Source organism: Pseudomyrmex gracilis, unplaced genomic scaffold (genome assembly GCF_002006095.1).
Source record: "Pseudomyrmex gracilis isolate BER0280 unplaced genomic scaffold, ASM200609v1 scaffold_15, whole genome shotgun sequence".
Taxonomy (NCBI): domain Eukaryota; kingdom Metazoa; phylum Arthropoda; class Insecta; order Hymenoptera; family Formicidae; genus Pseudomyrmex; species Pseudomyrmex gracilis.
In genome coordinates this window covers 1-22,249 of record NW_018020599.1, presented here as the reverse complement: position 1 = coordinate 22,249, position 22,249 = coordinate 1, and the positions used below count along the sequence as shown (strand labels likewise).

At 37.9% G+C, this 22,249-nt stretch overlaps 3 protein-coding genes across 5 annotated transcripts; 1 reads left to right on the top strand and 2 right to left on the bottom strand.

Moving 5' to 3' along the window:
* Nucleotides 1-13: 13 nt before the first annotated feature.
* Nucleotides 14-13,856, bottom strand: LOC109863982. 3 transcript variants are annotated; one of them, XM_020444726.1, is made up of 5 exons: nt 13,627-13,856; nt 3,960-4,079; nt 601-2,508; nt 280-478; nt 14-193 (listed from the first exon to the last, which is right to left on the bottom strand). In XM_020444726.1, the coding sequence occupies exons 2-5, from the start codon at nt 4,075-4,077 to the stop codon at nt 145-147; spliced, it is 2,274 nt and encodes a 757-aa protein (XP_020300315.1). In that variant the 5' UTR covers nt 4,078-4,079; nt 13,627-13,856; the 3' UTR covers nt 14-144. The 3 variants fall into 3 exon arrangements, with proteins under 3 accessions (XP_020300315.1, XP_020300316.1, XP_020300317.1); XM_020444727.1 differs by lacking the exon at nt 13,627-13,856 and adding an exon at nt 12,292-12,611; XM_020444728.1 differs by lacking the exons at nt 3,960-4,079; nt 13,627-13,856 and adding an exon at nt 2,707-2,961.
* Nucleotides 13,857-14,609: 753 nt separating this feature from the next.
* On the top strand, nt 14,610-16,806 carry LOC109863972 (methylosome subunit pICln). The gene is made up of 6 exons (XM_020444705.1): nt 14,610-14,822; nt 15,170-15,296; nt 15,449-15,594; nt 15,695-15,871; nt 15,939-16,028; nt 16,511-16,806. Exons 2-6 carry the CDS (start codon nt 15,178-15,180, stop codon nt 16,600-16,602), a joined length of 624 nt encoding a protein of 207 aa, XP_020300294.1. The 5' UTR covers nt 14,610-14,822; nt 15,170-15,177; the 3' UTR covers nt 16,603-16,806.
* Nucleotides 16,807-16,878: 72 nt separating this feature from the next.
* On the bottom strand, nt 16,879-21,897 carry LOC109863996 (regulator of nonsense transcripts 2). Its single transcript, XM_020444748.1, has 2 exons — nt 21,636-21,897; nt 16,879-21,380 (listed from the first exon to the last, which is right to left on the bottom strand). The coding sequence occupies exon 2, from the start codon at nt 21,367-21,369 to the stop codon at nt 17,914-17,916; it is 3,456 nt and encodes a 1,151-aa protein (XP_020300337.1). The 5' UTR covers nt 21,370-21,380; nt 21,636-21,897; the 3' UTR covers nt 16,879-17,913.
* Between the last annotated feature and the right edge of the window lie 352 nt (nt 21,898-22,249).

Genomic DNA, 22,249 nt, shown 5'->3' with positions numbered 1-22,249 from the left:
TAAATGTTATTAAATAACTTTTTATTCTTAGCAAATTCTAAAAATGTACATGACTATATACATGAGATTTGTATTTTACACAATTTTTCTTCTTTCAACAATGACAATTTACATTTCTTCTTCCTTCAACAATGACAATTTACTTCACGTGTCTATCATCAAAAGATCTGCACACGACTTAGCTTTTGGTATCCTGAAAATAAAATTGTTTGTAAGATTGTTTCTCAAAAGAGTTGTTATTGTTCAATTAAAGAGCAACTAGAAAAAAAAAATACTTACTGCAATTCACGATTTTTCACACGTCTACAAAGATGCAAGGCAACCGGCCCGATTTTAATATTGCGAAAAAGCTGTACGGCTTCACGATGTGTCAAGTCGTGGCAGACCTGGCCATTCACAGCCAAAATTTCGTCTCCTGCGCGCAAACGGCCATCTTCAGCGGCCTGTCCACCAGGCAGTACCGACTTTATGAAGATACCTTTGTGTTACGAGTTAAACGAGATTAGACGCGTAAAACTTACAAAATATAAAAATGTGTAAGATCAAAACTCGGTTTGAACGTTTCGTGTATCGTATAAGATAAATTATATTTAAAATTACCGATGCTTCCTTTGGGACTGTCTCTTCCTCCAACTATAGTGAATCCCAAGGACTTTTTTCCAGCTCCCTTCTCAAAGAGCACCGTGAGGAACGTGGACACGGTACTTCTCGGCCTTCTTGGAAGAGTGCAGAATTTTGAGACGTTTTGCGTGAATCCACTGTCCATGTTTGTCGCAAATTTCTCGGACTTGCTGGATTCATCTTTCTTGTCTCGATGACACTTAGTGTGATGCTTTCTGAAGTGCGACTTGGGTGAACTGGAGTCGACGATTACTCCGTGACCGTCCTCCATACTGACATTCTCGTAATCCACGCTGCTTTCCGTTAACTTCTTTGTTTGCTGATCGACATACCTCAGGACGACGATATCGATGTCACCGGGGCCGCTGCCGTTTCCTAAGATCTTTCTCGCCTCCGTCATACTCAAACCGCGTAATCTTCTCCCGTTGACGATCAGAATCTCGTCACCTATTCGCAGGGTACCTTCCTTATCGGCCAATCCGTTAGGCACCACGTGAGCAACCAGATAACCCGGACTGGATTCCGCGGTTTTCGCGATGAAAATTCCCAGACACTGATCCGCCGTCTCTTTGGCGAGTTTCACGACTATCGTTTCCGTAGTGTAAGCTCTACTTTTCACCGCCTGTAAACCGGAATCGCGTTGCTTCGGCTTGGATTCTTCATCTACGATTTCTCTCTCTTTTTCTTGATTCACGTTACTTTCTTTGGGAACTCGACGATCTATCAACGTATCGTTTGCGGCTTGGCAGAGACTTGAGAACTCCTCGATAATACTTGTCTCAGAAATGTCCTTGGTCCTGTCGTATATATCCAAACTGACGAACAATCGTGAGGTCCTGTCGATGTCGACGGCGGATGAAAACGGTCTTCTGGGTGGCAGTTGAGGAGGCGAACCCAGACAAGACTCGTTGTGGCTGTTATTCAACGCTCCGGAAGCACCGCTGCTGCATCTGTCGTCCAGAAGAGAGCTGGTGGCGGAGTCGTTGTCCAGGATGCCGGAATCGTTGTCATCCTGATCCTGATCTTCGTAAAGCGGATTCGTTCGCAGTTCCTCGAGACCGGGCAGCGTACCGTACGAAAAACTACGTAATCTTCGTCTTTCTCTGTCCTTGCAATCCTTCCTGTAGATCTTTGCGATCAGCCTGTTCGTCGAACTCTTCAAGTATCTGTCTTGCATCGCGCGAAATTTCGCAGCTAGACAACTAGACGGTGTGATGCTGTCAAATGCTGTCGAGTCTTTGCTGAAGGTTGTTTCGTGTTTGGGCGTTTCTGTGTCGACCGCTACTTGATCTACAGATCGATTCGCGCGACGATTCGCCTCGAAGAAGTCCTGACCGGGTTTCTTCCACTGGTAATCGTTGTGCGCTGTGTCTTCTTGAATCGAGTCCTCTTCTTTTGGCTGTTTCCGACATGTCGAAGTGCGGAAACCTAAAAAGGAAAACCGCTCTTCTTGCTGTTTTTTGTATGGTAATCTAGTTTGAGACTTGGCGCGTCTTTTTCTTTTCACGTGATGGCTTTCTCTCTCTTCTATGATGTCCTTTAGATCCGACTCGCACACCGATCGCCGAAATTCATTTCTGATCAGTTCGTGATGTCTTAACTCGCACATCGAACGGAACTGGGCCTGTCCCGCTTCCTCATCGTCGTTATCGTTTTCATCTTCATCGGAATCATGATCCTTGAAAAAGCTCAACCTGGTACTCTTCACACGATCCAGAAGAGGATTTCGCTTCTCGCACACTCTTCGCCGTTCTTCTTGAATTCGCTTCTTGTTTTTCTTGTTGGACGTTTTTTCGGTCGTTACTTGGGAAGTCTGCACGTTGTAACAGTTTATCTCGGATTCGGAACTCGAGGACTTCTTTCGAGCCCATCGCACCGGCGACATGTCTAAAAAATAAAATAACACGATTTTAACACACACGTAACATTGTATTATAATATTTGTTGTTATACCATATACTCTATTTACTATATCGCTGTTTATTATTAGTTTTTAATAACATTTCACTATATAATTTTACAATGTTTATATATTTGTTTTATGTGCCTGTTCTGTTTCAAAATCAATTTAAAATTACACCGTACAAGATTTAAGAAAATGTCGCAGCGTGACTATTTTCATTTTTGGTGATCTGTTCAGCAAGGTTGATCCGTCGTTACAAGCAAGAATCTAACTGTGCTACTTCTAAATCGAAAGTGAGTGTTTTTCAGTGCCATATGCGATGATGCCGACAGAACTGACGAATCTCTGCGGCTTCCGTGAAGCATGACATCATATCAATCCTAATGACGCTTTACACAGGATATGTGTAAAACAGGATATGCGTGAATAATGTGTGTACTAACTTATCGCACTTAATTATGATATAAAGTAATTGAATTTATCTTTGTAGGTACTTGCAATGTAAACTAATTTTTGAACAAATTGCATAATCGAAAACAGCGAACGAGTGAATATTGAACGTGTGTTATCGGCATGAAACGTGTAAACCGGATACTTTGAACAATTCTTGAGTAACGCTTCAACGTTATAAATCATATCTGGCGTCGAAAAAACCGCAAATATATTTTTTACTATTCATAAGAATTCGCGGAAGAGAATTATTTCCTCGTTGTGAAATGTCAATGCGCTGTGGTCAGAGCATAATCGCGTAGATAAACAAAAGTTTACCTGTGTCTAACTGAAAATTTTTTAAAATGTTTTTTTTTATCAGAATAGAATAATTTAAATATTTTCTTGCGTGATTTATTATTACAAATTTAATATGTATACATGTAAATTTTTATTGTATATAAATACAATAAATAAAGAGCGAAATTCATATAAGTAGGTTCGTTTTCTTTCGATCAATTAGCAGTTACAATAATTAGCACGTCGTTTCATTATGAATTGTCACGTTATCGCCGTCAAACTGCATTACAGTATGTAAGAGTCTTATACAGCCTTACAGAATGCTTGTCGTAGGTTATGCATAAGCTATGAATTGCGTCCTCGACAATGATCCTTTATATTACCGCGCATTCGCGTAGGTCGGCGTGTCAATTTGCCTCTATTCTAACTTTTCAGCCAGTCACTCAGGACTCAGCTTGACGGAACGTTGAGTCGTAATCCTTGCATTCAGAATGAAATGCCGATTTAAATTCTGCTACGTATGTTAAAAACACAATGCGCGACATTACGAGATGACATTATTTTTGCAAAAATCAAAAGGCCAATTCTCGACAAACAAGAGCGCAAACAAGAAACACTACACAATAATGTCGTCTCTAAGCATCGTAATTTTTTTTCTGAAAAAAAAATAGATATTCAATTCTAGATTGAACGCTGGGTGATTTACCTCTGCATCGGGACCTCGTACGAAAATGGTAAGATGCTTCATTGACGTCTTCATCGGCTCGAAGTGGACTTAAGCGCAAAAGTCTCGGTGCCTCGGCGTGGTTGCGAAACCAACGCATGTCTGTAAGAAATTAGAAAGTAGTCGATGCATGAGTTTTGTACACACGAAAGCCTTATCACACGCAAATTACTTCAGAACGAGAAGAAGTTAACAATCTCATGTTCTCTAATTGATTTCAATTTATTCGCTCTGTTTAGTTCATTGAATGAAACACTGATAACAGTTTTGCTTCTCGTTCGAAAAACAACAGACACGTTATTTCGCTATGACATATGTATGATACATGACATTTAATATCGACGCCGTGTATTTATTCAAACCAAGTGGTACGGACAAGCCAGCATCATCGTCACTCATCGCAACGGTACTTCCATCACAAGGAGGACGCATCATCTACGCGCTGTCTCCGGGTTTTAGCATTACATGACACTGATATCACGCGCATTTCTTAGCTTAAACATTTTTACAATCATCGATTTTCTGTCCTCTCTCAATAAAAGAGAAGATATTTGTACTCGGCATTACAAAACCGAAAAAACTACAAACGAGACATAATAATATAACCAGCAACGACTCTCGTAACAAAATTAACGTGAACAAAATTAATTTGCGAATTGTTTGCGATTACTTAAGTAAAGTGATGTAACTTAACGTTATAGTTTGAAAAAAAAAAATTTCTCATATATTCGAACAAAAAACTTTGTTCTACGACTTTTCCACATGATATAGACATGTTACGTTAAATATATCTCATTATGTTTAACAATTAAATAAATTGCAACGCACATTACACAAGACGCTAATGTACGAATGATAATAATTATATGTGTAAGTGGCGTAACCGAGTGACTACGAGAATAGTGACGAGAAAGAAGAAGAAGAAAAATTAGAGAGAGGGGAGAAGACACGCACTTTCTCCGATGCAAAATATGTGTGCCGTCACCTTCTTAACTCTTCTCCGAAGGCTACGCCTCACGATTTTCACTTTTCGTAGATTCTGTGTGCGCGCGCGCGCACACACACATACAATATACAGTCAGACTTTAATTAAGTTTGCAATCAAAAGCAAGACGAGATAAGATTACACATCTCTAGGCCTTGAGCAACTGATGAATTTAAACATTTGTACACACACGCCGAGAGCAAGACGTTTATAAATTTTTTAAAACATTCAAGCAGTTTCTACTTGTTCGCTGTGTCAAATGTAAATGTACTTGTAATTGTATGCGGCAAATCCGCTTAGCTTTTGATCGTAGTGTCTCTACTTATTGCGCTATGCACGCTGTGAGCTTTACGATAAACGCTGCAGAAATTCCGCGGTTGTTAAAGGCTCGAAGAATGTGGGAGCTAAACGTCCAGTTATCCGAAGCATAGATTTATCGTTCCACTTTCGTGGCTGCCGATCTGTTCCTGACTACGGAGCTGCTGCTGGCGGAGCTCGACTTTGCCACGTCGGTTAGTTTGGCCTCCGTTGTACAGAGGCTTCAGATTGTAAATCTTCGAGATGCGGCGAGACGCGGGGCTGTTATTGTCGCCACGATATACTCGCGTGACATGCGCAGGAAACTAATTTATCCCGAGTACATAGTGAGACAAGAAAAAGAGGATTCATAAAATTCTTCGCTCCTAGCGTCAATAAACGCGATAAAGTTTTCATATTTTTGTTTTGTTTTGTTTGTATAACCAGCACGATTTGAGAAACGGTGTCGCTTGTGTTATATAATAATAACTGAATATTATATGTCTCGCAATTGAAATGTATCTTTTGTATTGAAAAATTGTGCAAACGCAAATATATTTGAGTTCGCGTTCCATTTGCGGTTGTGCACTCGATAAACGTTCCCTTTCTAATTACAAGCAATTCACTTGCAAAATACTGTCGGACATGTCTCGCAACAAACAGTAAAAACAAAATACCTACGGCGTTTCACCTTAAAAGTTGTACCTTTGTGGTAATTGCGCAATTAAGCGCACGAAGAACGGTAACACACTCACGCAAAATTATGTTCAAGCGGCAGGTGTCGATCAGCTACTGTTTTACGAGAGAAACATTGGTCGTGCTAAATATTCGAGTTACGTAGTAATACAAGTGAGAAGAAGACAGTGAGTCAATGTATGTTAAAAAAACAAAGTCATAAAGCGCGCAATAAAATATTTAAAAAAAAAGAAATTCAATAAAGTTCTAGATTTATCCGATAAACGTTTGCCATTCGGATGAGAAGTGACATTTGTACGTTACGCCTGAAAATTGCGATTTGAGGCAAAGTGTGATGCGTACGTAAAACGCGACGTGCCCCGGATGCTCGTAAAATATTCTCCGCCTCGTGGCTACCGAGTCGTAACTTCGCTCCGCTTCCTAGGTATTGTTATCGTGTACCAGAAGGATTCTGGAATCTACGTCCATTCTACTATCCGATGCAAGTTATTCGCGATGCAAAATCTTTGGAATATGATTGAATAGACCGACGAGTATATGATTACAACGTTATAAGTGGTCTCACTTCCGAGTCAGACATTTTCTCAGGTGCTGCGTAGATAGTTTGTGCATTCTGAAGCTGCTGGGGCAAAGTTTCTGTCTCTTCTGAGAATAATGGATCGTTGTAATTTTTTTTTTTTTTTTTTTTTTTTAAGACAATACTGTGTGTCGCTTTTGTGTCATTTGTTTATACGAATGTTTCCAAAAAACAATACACATTTCGTCGTACAAAAAACAAAAAGTTTCTGATAAAAGATAATATTAATATGTTTATAAAAACTTCATGTATAGCTTTGCAAATTTAGCGATATAGAACAATATGTAAAGAATAAACGCAAGCTCTTTCTTTCTCTCTCTCTCTTTCTCTATCTGAGCTGATAAGTATTAAGGAACGTGTGTACGAGAGCCTATACCCCTGTAATTTAAAGAATTAGGTAGCGATAAAAAATGTTCGGGACCGGTTCAGCATAACGTTACCTTGATGGCTCAGTTTAGCCGACAACATCGTGAAGAGAGAAAGAGAGAGAGAAAGAGAGAGGAATTTTACGTTCAGACTTCTTTAATGATGTTCTACAGCGAGATAAAAATTAACCGGTACGTTTTATTATTAGGAATACATATTCATCCTGACGTATAAAAGATATATTCGAATATGTTTAATGCGTCAATGTGTCTGTGCGTGCAACTATAAAACAATCATGCAATCTTTCATGCAGTTTTTCGGTGATAAATTTTTAACACTTGATTTTACACAACGTAGAATAAAACACTCAAACAATCGAGCTATATATGTGTATAATCAAATTAAAAATTGAAATATATATTTTATCATTATAAAAAACAGATATAAACAAATAGATATACGTATAAAATATCGAGTTATTTTATCCCACAGTAAAATACACGTTTGAGTCCAATTTTCTGTCTGCGATTCGGGCCACTTGTATAATGATCGACATAATTAATCTCAGGAGAGAACTTTTGAATGGTAACTCTCTCGCTGTGTTAAGCGGCTCTGGAGAGAACCTTGTGTCCACTAGGAGCGTTCTATCAAGGCCGCGGGGCGAGGTAGTCCTTTTATTTTCTGGCCATTTGACGAGAGCGACATGCCGAGCATTCCTCGCTGGAATAGCCGTGTAACTATGCCCTCGGCATTGCGCTCGCCTGTGCGCCCGAGCGCGCTATCGTGTGCACGCTGGTGTGCCGGCCAACGGCGTGTATTCGCACATCGTGCGCGCACTCGAAGGTTTGTACTACACGCTTTACGCGGTGGTGTAAGTACGCACGTATGACTAGATATATTCCTACACGTGCATATATAAATAAGACACGCGACACACGCGCGGCGCAAAGGACAGAGCTCCAAGGCCGATTACTGGCCAACCCTTCCTTCGCCATTACTCGGAGAACTCGCCGGGACGAAAAGAGAAAGAAAGAGACAATATGCGCGCGCTGGAGAAATCGACGATGTGTACGTCTTTTCCCAGACGCTTTTGGAATAATAATTAAGTCTATTTAAGACGCACACACATTTCTGATTTGTGTATTTACCGTGTTTTCTGCAATGTCAGTTTGTCCAGTTTGTTTTCACATCTGCGATCACTCTGTGTGATCGTGAATTATAGTATTTATGCGGGGAAGTAGTTATCCTTCTTTTGGTTTACTTCACGTGAGTGATTATTATACAATCAAGAAATTTGTGAGAACTCTCTCTTTTTCTTTGTGTGCGCGTGCTTTTATAAATATACTATATATTACTTTTATTATTTATGTCATTTTAATATCATCAACAACAAACAATCGAAAATTCTTCAAAGATATATTTTTTTCCATTCACCAGAAAGTTTTTTGCGCACATGAGTCTTTATCAAAGAACCTGTATAATCTATATCATTTTTGCATCATCTTGAATACATCCTGAACGCAGCTTTTGTCGCGGGTCAGGACCGGAAGTGGGATACGTGCGTGAACAATTAGCCGACGGGCCGCAATTAATCACGGCCGCTCGTTGAATCCGACCTAACTGCCACGGTGCACATACAATCCGACTCCGGCAGTTTTGCTCCGGCGACTCCCTTCAGCCGCGCGCTCGACTTTCCGGTTTAACCGCTCCTTCTTCTAATCGCTTCTCTTCCTGTCGCTCGATCCTTTCGTCCTTGGTCTACCCTGAACACCTGGAGAATAGCCACCAGCAAGATGTATCTCGAATCATTTTATTTCGTGACGAATCTATTTCGTCGATAAGAATTGAACTCTGATTAAAATTAACTTCGACGTGGAAAGATGAAAGGAGATCGACCGAGAGAGCTTTTGTCTCTGATTGTCGGATGAATATCCAATACAGTAGAATATTATAAAATAAAAAGTAAAATATAATTTTTCTGTTTCGCTTTTTCTCTAAATTTAAAAAATACAAATTCAGCACAACAATATGGTGTCTTGCTTTCTCGTCGAAGCTAACTTCGGCTAGAATCATCAATGATGCGAAGCGACTCGGTCTCATCCGTGTTCGACTACAAATTGCGGACGCGTGTTGTTGACAACACAGAATATCCAATGAGTATCTTCCGATGCCGCGACGCGTCGCTGACACTGAATTTAACCGGGGCGAATGTCCGCTATAGACGATGGGGAATGACCATGCACGCAGGTACGCGCTGATAGAGATTTAGGTCGCACGCGAGCAGGGACGAGGTCCATGAAAGCTCCGCTTGTTACCGGGTTAAGCCCCACTCTGACTTGTGCACATGCCATGCTATCTATGCGATGCTATGCAGTTTAGACTGTTTGGTCGTGTCCTGTGACGGTGCATGTTCCGTGAAAGCGCGCACAAACCACTACGTTTGGCTCGAAGCGGATATTTGAAGCGTCAAAAGACACTCGCGCGAAAATCCGCTTATTATTGCGGAATGCGGCCGATGACAAAACAAACTGATTACTGAATTTGAAGTTCCCAGTGGATCATCGGAATATATATATATATATACGAATATATACATATTCGTGTTTCTCGAGCTTCTCGATTACGCAACTGTGCACATCACATAAAATTCACGCGTGATAGGACACGCGTTGAGACACGGGCGTTCGTCGGTGATGACGGCTTTCTCGGCCATCTGTTCGAGACTCGACTCTTGATCTCGCGCCGGATCACTATCGGAGTGTAAGAGGAATGTCGTGTGCGTACCGTAACGCAAACCCTGTGCGAGTCGCGGTGAAGCACAGGGATATGTGGAGACCAAAGAGCGTTCTACCGTGACGCACTTTAGATCGAGATCGGATCGTATGATACGGTCCGGTTCGGTGCTCAGTTAAATGGCATTTTTACTCGACGATTTATTCCTATCTCGGCTTTGTCTCGTCACGTTTCTCGCGAACGTGACATTTTAGTAAACTTAACTTTTCAAGAGCGTTTCAGCAGTGTGGTCCCGCGATGTCTCAATGTGAAAGATTCACACTTCGCGTTTTGTATTTTACCGATTTTTTTTCTGATCGGCGACCTTAGCGAGTTATTACGTTGAAATAAAATTTCTTTTGCAAAGAACACTCGATCGTTCTTTTCCTGTTGGATATAGAAAATTATCTAACTATGCATCTACCAAAAAATCATGTATATATATATACGTTTGTTACGGCTGCTTACGCGCGTTTAAGAAAAAAAAAGAAAAGATAATATCGTTCAAGTAGCACATCGAGTGAAAGTTTCGAACGTAACTCTACCAATACCTGTTTTACATTCCAGATAATTAATGTCGGTCCGCATGTGTAACATTTTGCGTTCTAAAGAAGGAGAGATACTTTTACATTGTCTTGTTTAGTGTTTTATCCTGCATAAGATCTATGTAATATCTACACACGCGCGAAAGAAAGAACACGCGCTTTGAAATTGTATGCTACACAGAAAAACCACAAGGTCTCTGTTAAATTTATTTTGCGTAATACGCACGAATATTACGCAGATTTACTCACGCAAATGGCGCGTAATTAATTTACGCGCCATTACTTGGTAGTGTCATATCGAATGCTTTAACACAGATGTGTTTTGGCTTTCAACGCGTAATTTTATTCGAGAGATAAATTGTCAAGCACTAACACATTAGTTGAAAAAGTTTAGATTCCTCTTTATTATCGTTAGAATACTTTCTGCGTTCAAGAAAGTGTTCGGTCATCCGTATTAAAATCCTATTAAATTACATCTCTTTCAATGAACATCGCATTATACTTTCGCTCGAAAACTTTTCCTCGTTTTATGGAGCGTTTCAATTTAAAACTCAACTGCACAAACAGCGTGTAGCCGCGCACTTAAACTTTGCATTGAACAGTAATTACAATTCAGCAAACACATTCTGATTGTATAAAGCTGTGCTATATATGCGTAACTTATAAAAGAAAGGGACTTATCTTAGAAAATCTCTCGGCGAGGCGTAGCATTGTGGAATAAATAAATCGTAGATCACTTTATACGTTCAGCGAAATGATTTGGTAAATTAATCAATGTGCGTTATTATGGAAAATGTAAAACTGAAATAAATAATAGAATTTTGCAAACGTTTTTTAAATCACTAAAAAAAAAATGTGACGAAAGATGTAATCTCACGTGTCAAGACAATGTAACTCGAATGAAATAATAATCGTCTCGATACGTGAGATTATCATCCGTTTGCAATTTTAACAAGTGACTTTTCAAGTTTTCATATCTTTCTCATGTTTACGGATGAATCAATATATTTTATCAGAAATGTCGCGACGATCAGGATCGGATTCAACGTTATAAAATTGTTAAATCTTTTTTTTTTTTTTTTTAAACCTAAAGTCGCTCGCATTTATCTGAAAGGCGCGTGTATTTGTTTCGATGAAAATGAGGATGATAAAAATACCGTTTGCTCGTTAAATACCTATTACTGAATTAGTGCTGCACACAAAATTACATGTAGGTTGAAAACTTTGACTTGCACGGTTAAGAACAGCGTGTTTATCGACGTCGTGGTTTACGAGACGTCGTTAAAAACGTTGTCGAAATCCACTTCCTTGTTACAAGAAAATCTGCGCCAGCGCAAACGTGCACATTCTGCGATATATATATATATATATATATGTATATATATATATGGTCAGAGTAAGATAAAATAAGATACAAAAAAGAACATCAAACAAATAATGTATTTAAAATAAAACAAACATCCGCAAAGTACCCTCAAACAAAAAATTTAGTGTTAATAAATTTGTCACGAGACTTCATTACGGAAACATTTATGTACTAATTAATCGACCTGGATTTAAAGATTAATATTATTTTAATAAAAACCTAACTGCGTTCACATATACTATTATGCAAATACAAGTGGTCACGAGTTTACATTTGTAATTCACATGTATCATTTCGTATCTAAACACGTTTTCCTTGACGAAAATGTCAAAAGAACTAGAATTTTTAAAACGTTGATATTTTAAAAAGAAAAAAAGTATAATTTATTATATTATTAAAAATAAGCAAATTGATTTGTTTTTTTTTTTTTTTTTTTTTTTAATGAGATTCAAGAAGAGAGAGTTTAAAAAGTTTAATGTTTTATAAATACAGATTTTATACTTGTACACAAAAAGAATCTTATAATTTCGCGTTTGAATATTAAGATTAAAGTTACGTAACACTAAAACAAACGCGTAAAAGTGAGTTTAAATTCGTTCTCGGCGATCAACCGAAGAACATCGCTGCATAAGTTTTTCTCATCATTCCCACAGTTCAGCAAAAAACAAATTTATATTGTAAACTGTAAAACATGTCGCAAGAGAAAATACCTTAGCGCAAGTCGTACTCGTCAAGCATCTTCAACAGAACCGTATAATTTAAAATCCGTTAACCAAATCGTATATTCTTAAACCGAACAACTGCACAGGTGCGTTATCCGTTTCACTTAACTACTTGGCCGCCACTTGACGCAGCAGATACCGACAGCACAGAGTAAATGCGTTCTCGAAAAAAATAGTCGAACACACACACACACGCACACATACACACACGCACTTATACATATACTCTGAATTCTTACGGCACGGAACTGCATTCGGATAACCGTGATAATTCGTCGTTTCACATCGTTAAGACCTGAGTTCGGGCCCGCTCGCAGCCACGAGATCTCGGTTAATTATGAATAATATAATTAGACGGGATTTTCTCACATGGTTTATAGTTTCCCTTTTGTGGGACCGACGATGAGGCAGAAAGAGCGAACAGCCGGCGAAACACGACTCACTCCGACGCGGTTGCGACCACGAGCGGTGTGATTGAAATAATAGCTCGTGTGAAATTTAGAATCACGCCGGAGACGAGAACATGTAATCGTGATGTAATTCTCTTAAGTGTGTGTTACTTTATGTACTTATTATTCAATCAGTACTGTTTTGCGTAAAATGTCATTTTGTTTTGTTACTTTTTCTTATCTTTTTCCTTTGCTATTTTCCACAATAAACTAAAGCACATCTCATGTAAAATCAATTTTATTAGTGTTTTCCTTAATACTTTGCCTTTCTATCAAATCCAAATGTGTGTCGAATTTTAAATCGTAAACATCATCACTTACGAACCAACCATATGTGTTATCGTATTCGTGTGAGAATACATTTTTCTAATGAGATGAGTAAACATATGTGTAAATTATAAAATAACTTTATAAAATTGCAAATTGAAAATAATTACAATTTTTTTGTACATAGATTAATGAATTTAGTCTAGATAATATAAACCTTTTGTTTGAACGTAAAGTTCTGTTTCACGAATAGAATTGAAATAAAAACGCGCTGCCGTTTTTTGTTTTCAAATTTAATATCACGAAGTAGAGGGTTTGAAGTTGAATCGAAATTCAGCAGCAATAATGTTTGGAAACTTTCTTTTGAACATGGCAATCATAACAATTCTTCTCCAATTTGTGTGCGCGTATAGGATTACATTTAATGTCGCTTTTAAATCACGCACACAACATTATAAAAAAACCTTTAGAAATATCGCTTGTATTTCATCGCATTAATCTTAAAGACTATAATAAATTACATATATAGCCGCAACAAAACAATTAAACATAAATTCTTGCGCCAAAGAGTAACAATAATTGCATGACATTCTTTCGTCGGTCTCACCTGATAGCCGATCCGACGAAAAGATCTATTCAGTGGAGAATTTGCTGAATCATCTTTATTTCAGTTTCCTCTTCCGACAAACATTTCGTTTCTTTAAAAAAAAACACAATACGATATCTATTGCCGTATGATATTTTTAAATACGAGCACTTATCACGAGAAATTGAGCGCTACGACGATAACAAGTGCCAGATAGATCTCGTCCAACCAAGCGATCACGAAGAACTGAACTCAGAATTGTCTGTTCGTCCGTTCGCCGACGGTTCTCATTGGCGCGCAGAACCGTGACAAGACGAATTGGCGCCCTTGCCTAAAATATATATGTATATTTTACAATTACAATTAGTATTTCTTATGCATATATCAGAGGTCAGGATTGCAATTTATTTTAAAGTTTTTGTTATTTTTTTGTAACTCGCAATAATAACAAATCGTATTTTAATGCGAGAGAGATGCGTCTATTATTAACGAAATACATATTAATATCTACATTTGATATTAAATATCCGGAGAAATATCCTTCGTATGTGAACAAACTCTACATGTAGTTATATACATATAATTTATGTATAATCACATATGAAATTCGGATGGTCTTATATATGAGTGTATTTAATTAGATATCATTAAATACACAAAATTTGTCCACATGTAAACAACTTTTTTTCTGAGTTAGAGAATTGATTATTAAAACATCGAATTTGATTTTAGTTGCACAACTAAATGCTGTATAAAATGCTAAATAAGTGAAAAAACTAATTTGTGCATGTAATACAAATATAAGAACGCTTTTAATATTTTATTTGCAACAACTATAGCAATAGTTGGAGCAGTAACATATTGAATAAAAAGTGCACACACTATCGATCTGATGAAGAATAATCGACTTTTCGAAAGATCGAAAAAATAATCGATCTGTAACGAAAAAAAGAAAAGAAATGAAGTCGATTAATCGATCGAAAATTGACCGTTCCCACTTTGCACAACTCCAGACAACTGACAGCCGGAGCTAATACTTGACTAGACTGGAGCTGACCGCAGCTAACCGGAGTAATCTCCGAGTGGCTGAGTGGTTTTCAGTATATTTTGGTCGCAATCTCGCGACATACAGTGCTGATTTTCGGATACACACGTTTGTGTGCATCGTTTTATCGCGTGCGATCTGTTCGCACGATTGGAGTAATCGAGAAATCAGTGTAAGTTCTCTTTTTGGTTAGGAAACGCCGAAAACGCGATACCGCTACGTGTACTGCACAAGTCATAAATATATATTCGAGCTTTTATTCGCATCACTTTAATTTGTACTGCGCATATTCATATATACGGTTTGGTGTTTCAAGATATATTACGAATATATTATATTCTTCAATGTGTATATTTATATAATTTATTTTATATATTTGTGTTCATGTGTGTTTTACACACAAAATATAATTGTTGTGTAAATATATAGCATTATTTTGGAATAATATTGATAACATGTGCATTCTTCGTCTGGTTGTAATGCTTACATGCTAGCTAAATGTGTGATACTTATTTTCAGATTGAAACATGGTAGTGCTTAGCAATTTTATGCCACCACAGGAAGGCGTTCGCCATGAGGAGCCAAATACTACAGTTTATATCAATGGCAGAGAAGTTGGAAAGGGCACATTCTATATTACAGAAAGGTAACAAATAAATTCCAAATGATTTTACATAAGTATATCGGTACATAAAAAAAAACAGAATTATATCAAAAAATTCTTTTCTAAAGTTGAAGCACCATCAATTAATAACGTAACTTATATGTCATCTAATTATATAATTTTGTGTGTTGTAGTTTACTTTCTTGGGTAGACATCGACACGCAACGAGGATTTTCACTTGAATATCCCCATATTTCACTACATGCAATTTCGCGAGATGAACAAGTTCATCCAAGACAGTGTCTATACATCATGGTGGATGCCAAAGTAGATCTGCCAGGTATATGATTCTTATATATAAACAAAAGATTTAGATTTTAGTACAACAGTAACAGATTTTTTATATACTAAAAATTAAATTTATATTTATCTTTGAGCAGATATGGCGTTACCTTTATCGTCTGAAAACAGTTCAGAAAACGAAGATGATGATGGTGATACTGCTATAACGGAAATGCAATTTGCACCAGACAACACAAATAACTTAGATTTAATGTTTCAAGCGATGAACACGTGCCAAGCACTTCATCCCGATCCACAGGATAGCTTCTCAGATGGTAATGAAATAAAATAACATTAATTTTGTGACTAACAAGATTTAATTAAACATTTCTGTAATTAAAGAGGATATTTATGAGGACGCTGAGGAAGAGTACGAGGGTGAATATGATGAAGAAGTAGGAGCTGGTGACGCTCCTTGTATCCTGCAGACAGGTATTTTATTCTTGTAAATTTAATCCTTGAAAAATTGCGTTACTTACACATTTAAAAATAATTTTATTATATGGTCTTCATTTCATTGCCTATAGCTCATGAGATATCTTAGAAAATTCCAGGTCGAAACAGGTTACGAGATATTTTATTTTTGTATTTTGATATAATCAAATATACTGACATTTCTCAGTGAATTTAGTAATTAATAATAAGTAATTCTCGGTTTGTGTCTATAACAAAACAATCCCAAAACAAATATGTGAATAGCAAGTTATGCGAGCCAAGCATTTTACGCAATGTGTTAATATGTAATATATCAAAAGTAGAATTCGTATAAAGAATTTATTTTTTTCTCACACCAATGACTTTTTCTGATCCTATCGTGTTTTTTACTTTAAATTTTAAATTTATACGCACACACAAGGAGCAATATTTATATTTTTTTAAATTTTGTATAAAGCTTTTGTATTTCTTATTATTAGAACAAATGGGGACCAATCATACAGAACCGGAGGCGGAAGAAGCCATGGACGTTGAAGCGGGTCAATTCGAAGATGCGGAGGAAGATCTGTAAGAGACGACGAATAGACACAGACATGCATTTAGTGTTAATTTATACTATCAATTTCGTATATGTATTTCGGTAGATACGTGACATTGTTATTGCAAAACTTACGGCCGAGCTGTATCAAACGTTAAAGCACTCCTAAACATTTATTTATATTCATTTTGTACATGATGATAATTTCCTAGATAAAAATAAATAATTATACATGAACAGAGTGTTGAATGTTTTATTTATTTTGTCTTTCCAATAGAAATTGTAAAAGTAATATTCAATTACAAATGTAATTTATATATAATTTGTTTTTCAATGAGATTGAGATTGTTTTCTATTTATAATGACTGCTACGTCGCATTTTTTAAAGTCGGCGACATGATGTTTTACGTATACAATAATTTGGTTACATAGTGTGCGACAACTGTTTGCACGTGACGATTTTGTCTTATCCAGAAGTATCACTGTGTGTAATTTTAATGAAAATGATGAATTGCACTAAACAATCTTTACTTGGCAATTAATATACAATATATCATATTTAAAAAAAATTTTATATGAAGCAATATTAATTCATATAGTCTATCACAACATACACATCTTGTTGAAAATATAAAATAATCATGAACTAGAAATTTGTAAGATATTCTAATAATATTCACACACAAATTATCGCTACTATAATAAATGATACAATGTCGGTTGTATTTTTCATAGTATGGTCAGTAAACCATATGTTCACATTAAAGTATCGGCAGTGTATTGAGTCAAAATCGATCGATTTTAATCATGTTTATGAATGTTTTAGCCAAAAAAATAAATTTTATACGTCTACATCGGAAAAGTGCGCTTATTATATACCAGTCTCGAGACTAAAAATCAGTCTCACCAACTCCGGTTAACTTGAACAGCCGATGGAATTGATCAATTGATTAATTGTTTTTCAAGAATTGATCAATCACAATTGATCAATTGTTTTTCAAGAATTGATCAATGACAATTGATTAATTGTTTTTCAAGAATCGATTAATCACAGTTGATCAATTAGCAAGTTAAATTAAATGTTGGTAAGATCCAAATTCTTTGATTCGTTTAAATGCACTTACAAACACGCATATCCTCTGTACATATAATACAACAATTAAAATTCTGATGCAACGTACAATATACGTTCTCCAAAAAGTTTAGCGATACATCATAACAAAAAGAGCGATGGAGCTTTTTGCAAATAAGTCCGAAATGTCACTTCACTCCATTTCAGACCCACTTCATTTCTCAACAGAGTATTTTTCATTTTAAACAATAATATTCGATTGCTAATCGACTTTATCGAATTTTCTTCGGACCGAAGATGAGATCAGCATCTGGCGCGCCTTTAGGATGATTATATTTTTGTCGCCGTTCTCTGTTCAGATTTACAGTGACTGGTCGCGTACTTTGGTTCATGGTTTCTTGATAATCTTCCTCCTCTTGTCTCTCGGTAATATTCAATGTCAATCTCTTGACGCGTTCCTTTTCTTCTTTCTGTTCCTGTTCGCGATTTCTAAGATTCATGGCCAGCTCGGACGACACCGGTACTGCCAGATTCTTATATTGTTGCTTGTTACCTTTTCTCAGCATCAATACGAAATCCACCGTGCTGTTGTCGCTCGGTCGCTCTTGCAGCTGTTCGTACGTCTTCTTTGTACTTTTCACGTGCAATGGAACGGAGATGTCGACCTGTTGCGGTTTCACCGAATCCCGCATACGGTCCTGTATATTATCAGACACCATTTTGTCCAATGCTGAAAGAAAATCGTCGTCTTCCGGGCAGCTCAAACGTCGCGGCTTGGACGGTAAGGCTGCGTTTAGTTCTTCGTTTACATCAATGATTACTTCAGTGCCACCTTCCGCGGACAGACTCTGTGATCGATCACCTTGAGTATTTTCTTGAGTACCCATGGCATCATCTCGCTCCGCGTCAGCTGTCCATTCTTCCTCCGACTGTGCCTCCGAACAATCTTCCGGTTCCTCAAAATGCAGATCGGCTATGCCCTTCGCATCTCCGCTACCGTTTCCAGTTACTGCCGCTTCTTCGTCACCTTCCATAATAACACTCATGTCGTTCTCGCCTTCAGTGTCGTCAACGGGATAACCCAAGCCGGGATACAAAACATTCCGCAATTCTTCTATGGCGCATTGCGCCTCTTTGTAGCTCTGAAACAGTTGCATCTTAGGACGCAGCATTGTCAATGTGTCGCGGTACATGTAGTCTATATCGAAAGGAAATGGATTCTCAGTTGTCCAGAACGAATCCGTGTACTTGAACCAGAAGTAACTCTGGAAGAACACTAAGAAGTAATCGAGCTTCTTTTTACTGGAACCACCACTGAAATATTGACCACATGTTTCCAACAGAGTGCACACCAAGCGTATACGAAATAGATGATCAGATGGATCGAGCGTGCTCGGTATGGAATGGTCCATGGTGACTCCGAAAGTGATTAAAAGATATAACGTTCGGAATATGTCACCGCTCTCGACCATTCGGTAATTATATAGCTCGCCCAAATATTTAACCATAGCAATGCGTCGTTGGTTAAACTTGGGCAAATTGATCTCCATGCATAGTCGAATATCTTCGAGTACGCCATCAACCACTTGAGGCCCTATGGTCTCGTAATGGGCCACTAAGCCAGCTAGTAAGCTTCCCATGCAGCGAATATTGGGATACTTTACGTTGTAGGCAGCAGTGAGGCATTTTATGGCATACGATGACACGCTTTCATCTTCCCAGTCGAGTTTGCGCATCAACTTGAGCACTTTGTCAGTATTCGTCTTAGAAAGGTCCTGATACAACAGTTTCCTGATAAATTCGTGCATCGGCGGTCTATCTTTTTTCGCAACGCCGATAGTCGATTCGGGTGGATTCACGAAGTAATAAGCGTTTTCAATAATGGTAACGTAGCGCGAGTCGAGCGCGGTGACCGCTTTTTTGCGCATCATTTGCTCTAGATAGACTTTGGTTCTCTGATGCGAGTCCGGCGAGCAAAACAGATATCGGCCGCAGATTTCTAGCAAGTTGCAGGTCATTTCAATGTGATGATGAGTAAAATCTTGTAGCAGCACTTTGAGGCAATAGAGCGCCTCTATTTTTGAATATAGCTTGAACTTGACAAGTTCGCCAATATAGCGGACGACTTTAATTTTCGACTCGATGTTGATTTGATCTTTCTTGCGTACGTGATATTTGAAATCTTGCTTCAGCATCTGACACAGATCGTTACCGATCTCGGGCATCACCGGATAAAGGATAGCCGCTAAACGAGAATAGAAAGGTAACAAATCTTGACGGATTCTGGAGACGCCAAAAAGTGCTTTCACCAGTTTCTTCTTATTGTACTTCGTGTTGAGATTCATCAGGAAATTGATCGCGGCGTTGTCGATCATTCCGCGATTCACACAGTTCGGCAATTGTGTCAGAAAAGCATCGAGCATTATTTTATTACTTGTGTTAGTTACCTGCGGCTCTTCTACCTCTGGTTCTGGTTCTTCAACTTTCTCAGTCTCCTCCAGCTCGTCCAAAATAATTTCTTCGTCGAGAGCGTCTTCTGTTAAGGGAGTGTCCTTGAATGTGTCTTTTGCGGTCTCTTTCAAATACGATCCTGGTAGAAAAACCCTTAAATCTGGAAAATCTTCATAGAAGAGTCTTGTTTCTTCGTCACCCCACATATCCTCCAATAAACTGTTATCTTCTCCTTCATTAATCATCTTCAGTGACTCTTCCGCTTCTGCCTTTGTCTCATTATCTACTGGAAGCTCGGGCATTGGTTCATCTAGTGTGTCGGAAAAGCTTTGCACGCTGCTCAGCAAACGCTCGTAAGACACTTGAAGAGCCTCCAGTTTTTCCTTCCTCTCCGAACTCAATTCACCTCTAGTTTGCAATATTTTGCGATTTTGCTTCTCGAATGCCTGCAATTCTTTGTGCTCTTTAAGCATGTGCTTGCATAAAGAGTTGTAATATTCTCTCAGCAATAGTCTGACATTTTGTTGCTTGTCTGGCGACAATAGCTTGCTCTTGGGAATCGAAACATTCAATTTTTCTGACAATTCTCTTACTTTTCTGGGCACGAGACCGGCATAATCTTCACCGCAGTGTCGACAAAAGCTCAATATTATGCTGGCATTGTTGTGCTCCTCTTTGTCCATATTGATTAATACTGTTAATATTGAACCAAGCAGTGGCAAACCTTGCTTGTGTGTAAATATCCCTGCATTCACCAATTCTGCATAAAATCGAAGATCAACTCGCAATTTACTGGGATTTGCGATTTTATCACCAATCTTAAAAGACAATATTCTCTGCCAATTTTCAAAGAAATGAGTAGAAAATTCAGCATATGTCTGATGGAGAAAACTGCATATTCGAATGGCAGGCCCAACATCAGTCATTTTTATTTTGGCATCTACCAGAGCAGAAGCAACTTCACTTATGTATTTGGTTAAGTTTAAATTTGTCATGTCTTTTAGAACAGTGTCAAGTTGAGTTACGCTGAAATTCTTTAGCTTTTTAACAAAAGTAGTGTTTCTTTTGAGACTTGAATCAAGTTTGCTAAATGACGCTTCTGGTGGTCTTATAGGATTTAAATTAGCTGCACGAATGTCTTCCTTTGTTTTGATTCTTTGTTCCGTTTCTCTTACATATTCCATCAAATATTGTTTGTCTTCTTCTGAAACGGCATTTGGATCTTCAACACTCTCCGCTTTCTCAGCTACCGCAGCTTCATTTGTAACCTCAGACATTGTAAAACAATCTGCAATGTAACAAAATCACATATCGTTTAAGGTACTGTAATTGAATTTACATTTTAACTTATTAAAACCATGCAATTCTGTAGTTAAATTCATAAAATAATTCAAATATTGTAGCAAATAATAGTCACATGGTCACAAGTATCCGCAGACATAGTTACTATAATTTGACATCTATGAACATACAATGCAACATATACGACTTATTTTCATATTTATGTAGAATATATTATAAAACCGTAGATCTAAATACCTACCAAAGCGATTAATTGGCACTCGTGTATATCTTTTACTCTTATGCGTGTATTTATTATTTTGTCGAATTATATTCAACAAGGTTATGATCACGGCAGACGACAATTTCTTCTTCTTTGCTACTTTAGCTGCTATAGCAACTTGCCTCCATGGACATATAAGAAGTAGACTGCGCGTTCCCTAATTTCTCAGAGAAGGAATGGTCAAACCTCAGACAAGGATAGATGCTTTCACTCGTGTCTCTATTCTTGTTTAGTGACGCGGTGATTGGCGGACAAGGAAAGTAGTAACAGAGAGAAGCCTGAGAGCGGCCAGGTTTATAAGAGAATGTGTAATCACTTTTCGCCCCGTAAACTAGCGCATGTTCACGGGTGGTGCACATTAGAACTACGCAGCCATGTCCACGAGCGACATGTCGGTGCGCTATGTCCACAGCGTGCGGTTCTATTCTGTGCTATGTGCACGAGTTTAAGGGGATCCTAAACTGACGGTCGAACTCCGTCAATGTACCGACTGAGTTTACAGCTTTTGGCGTCAGATTGTAGTAATATTTGCTTAATATAAAAAGTTATGCAGTTTGTACGTAGAAAACCAACTGCGTCCCGTTTTCGGAACA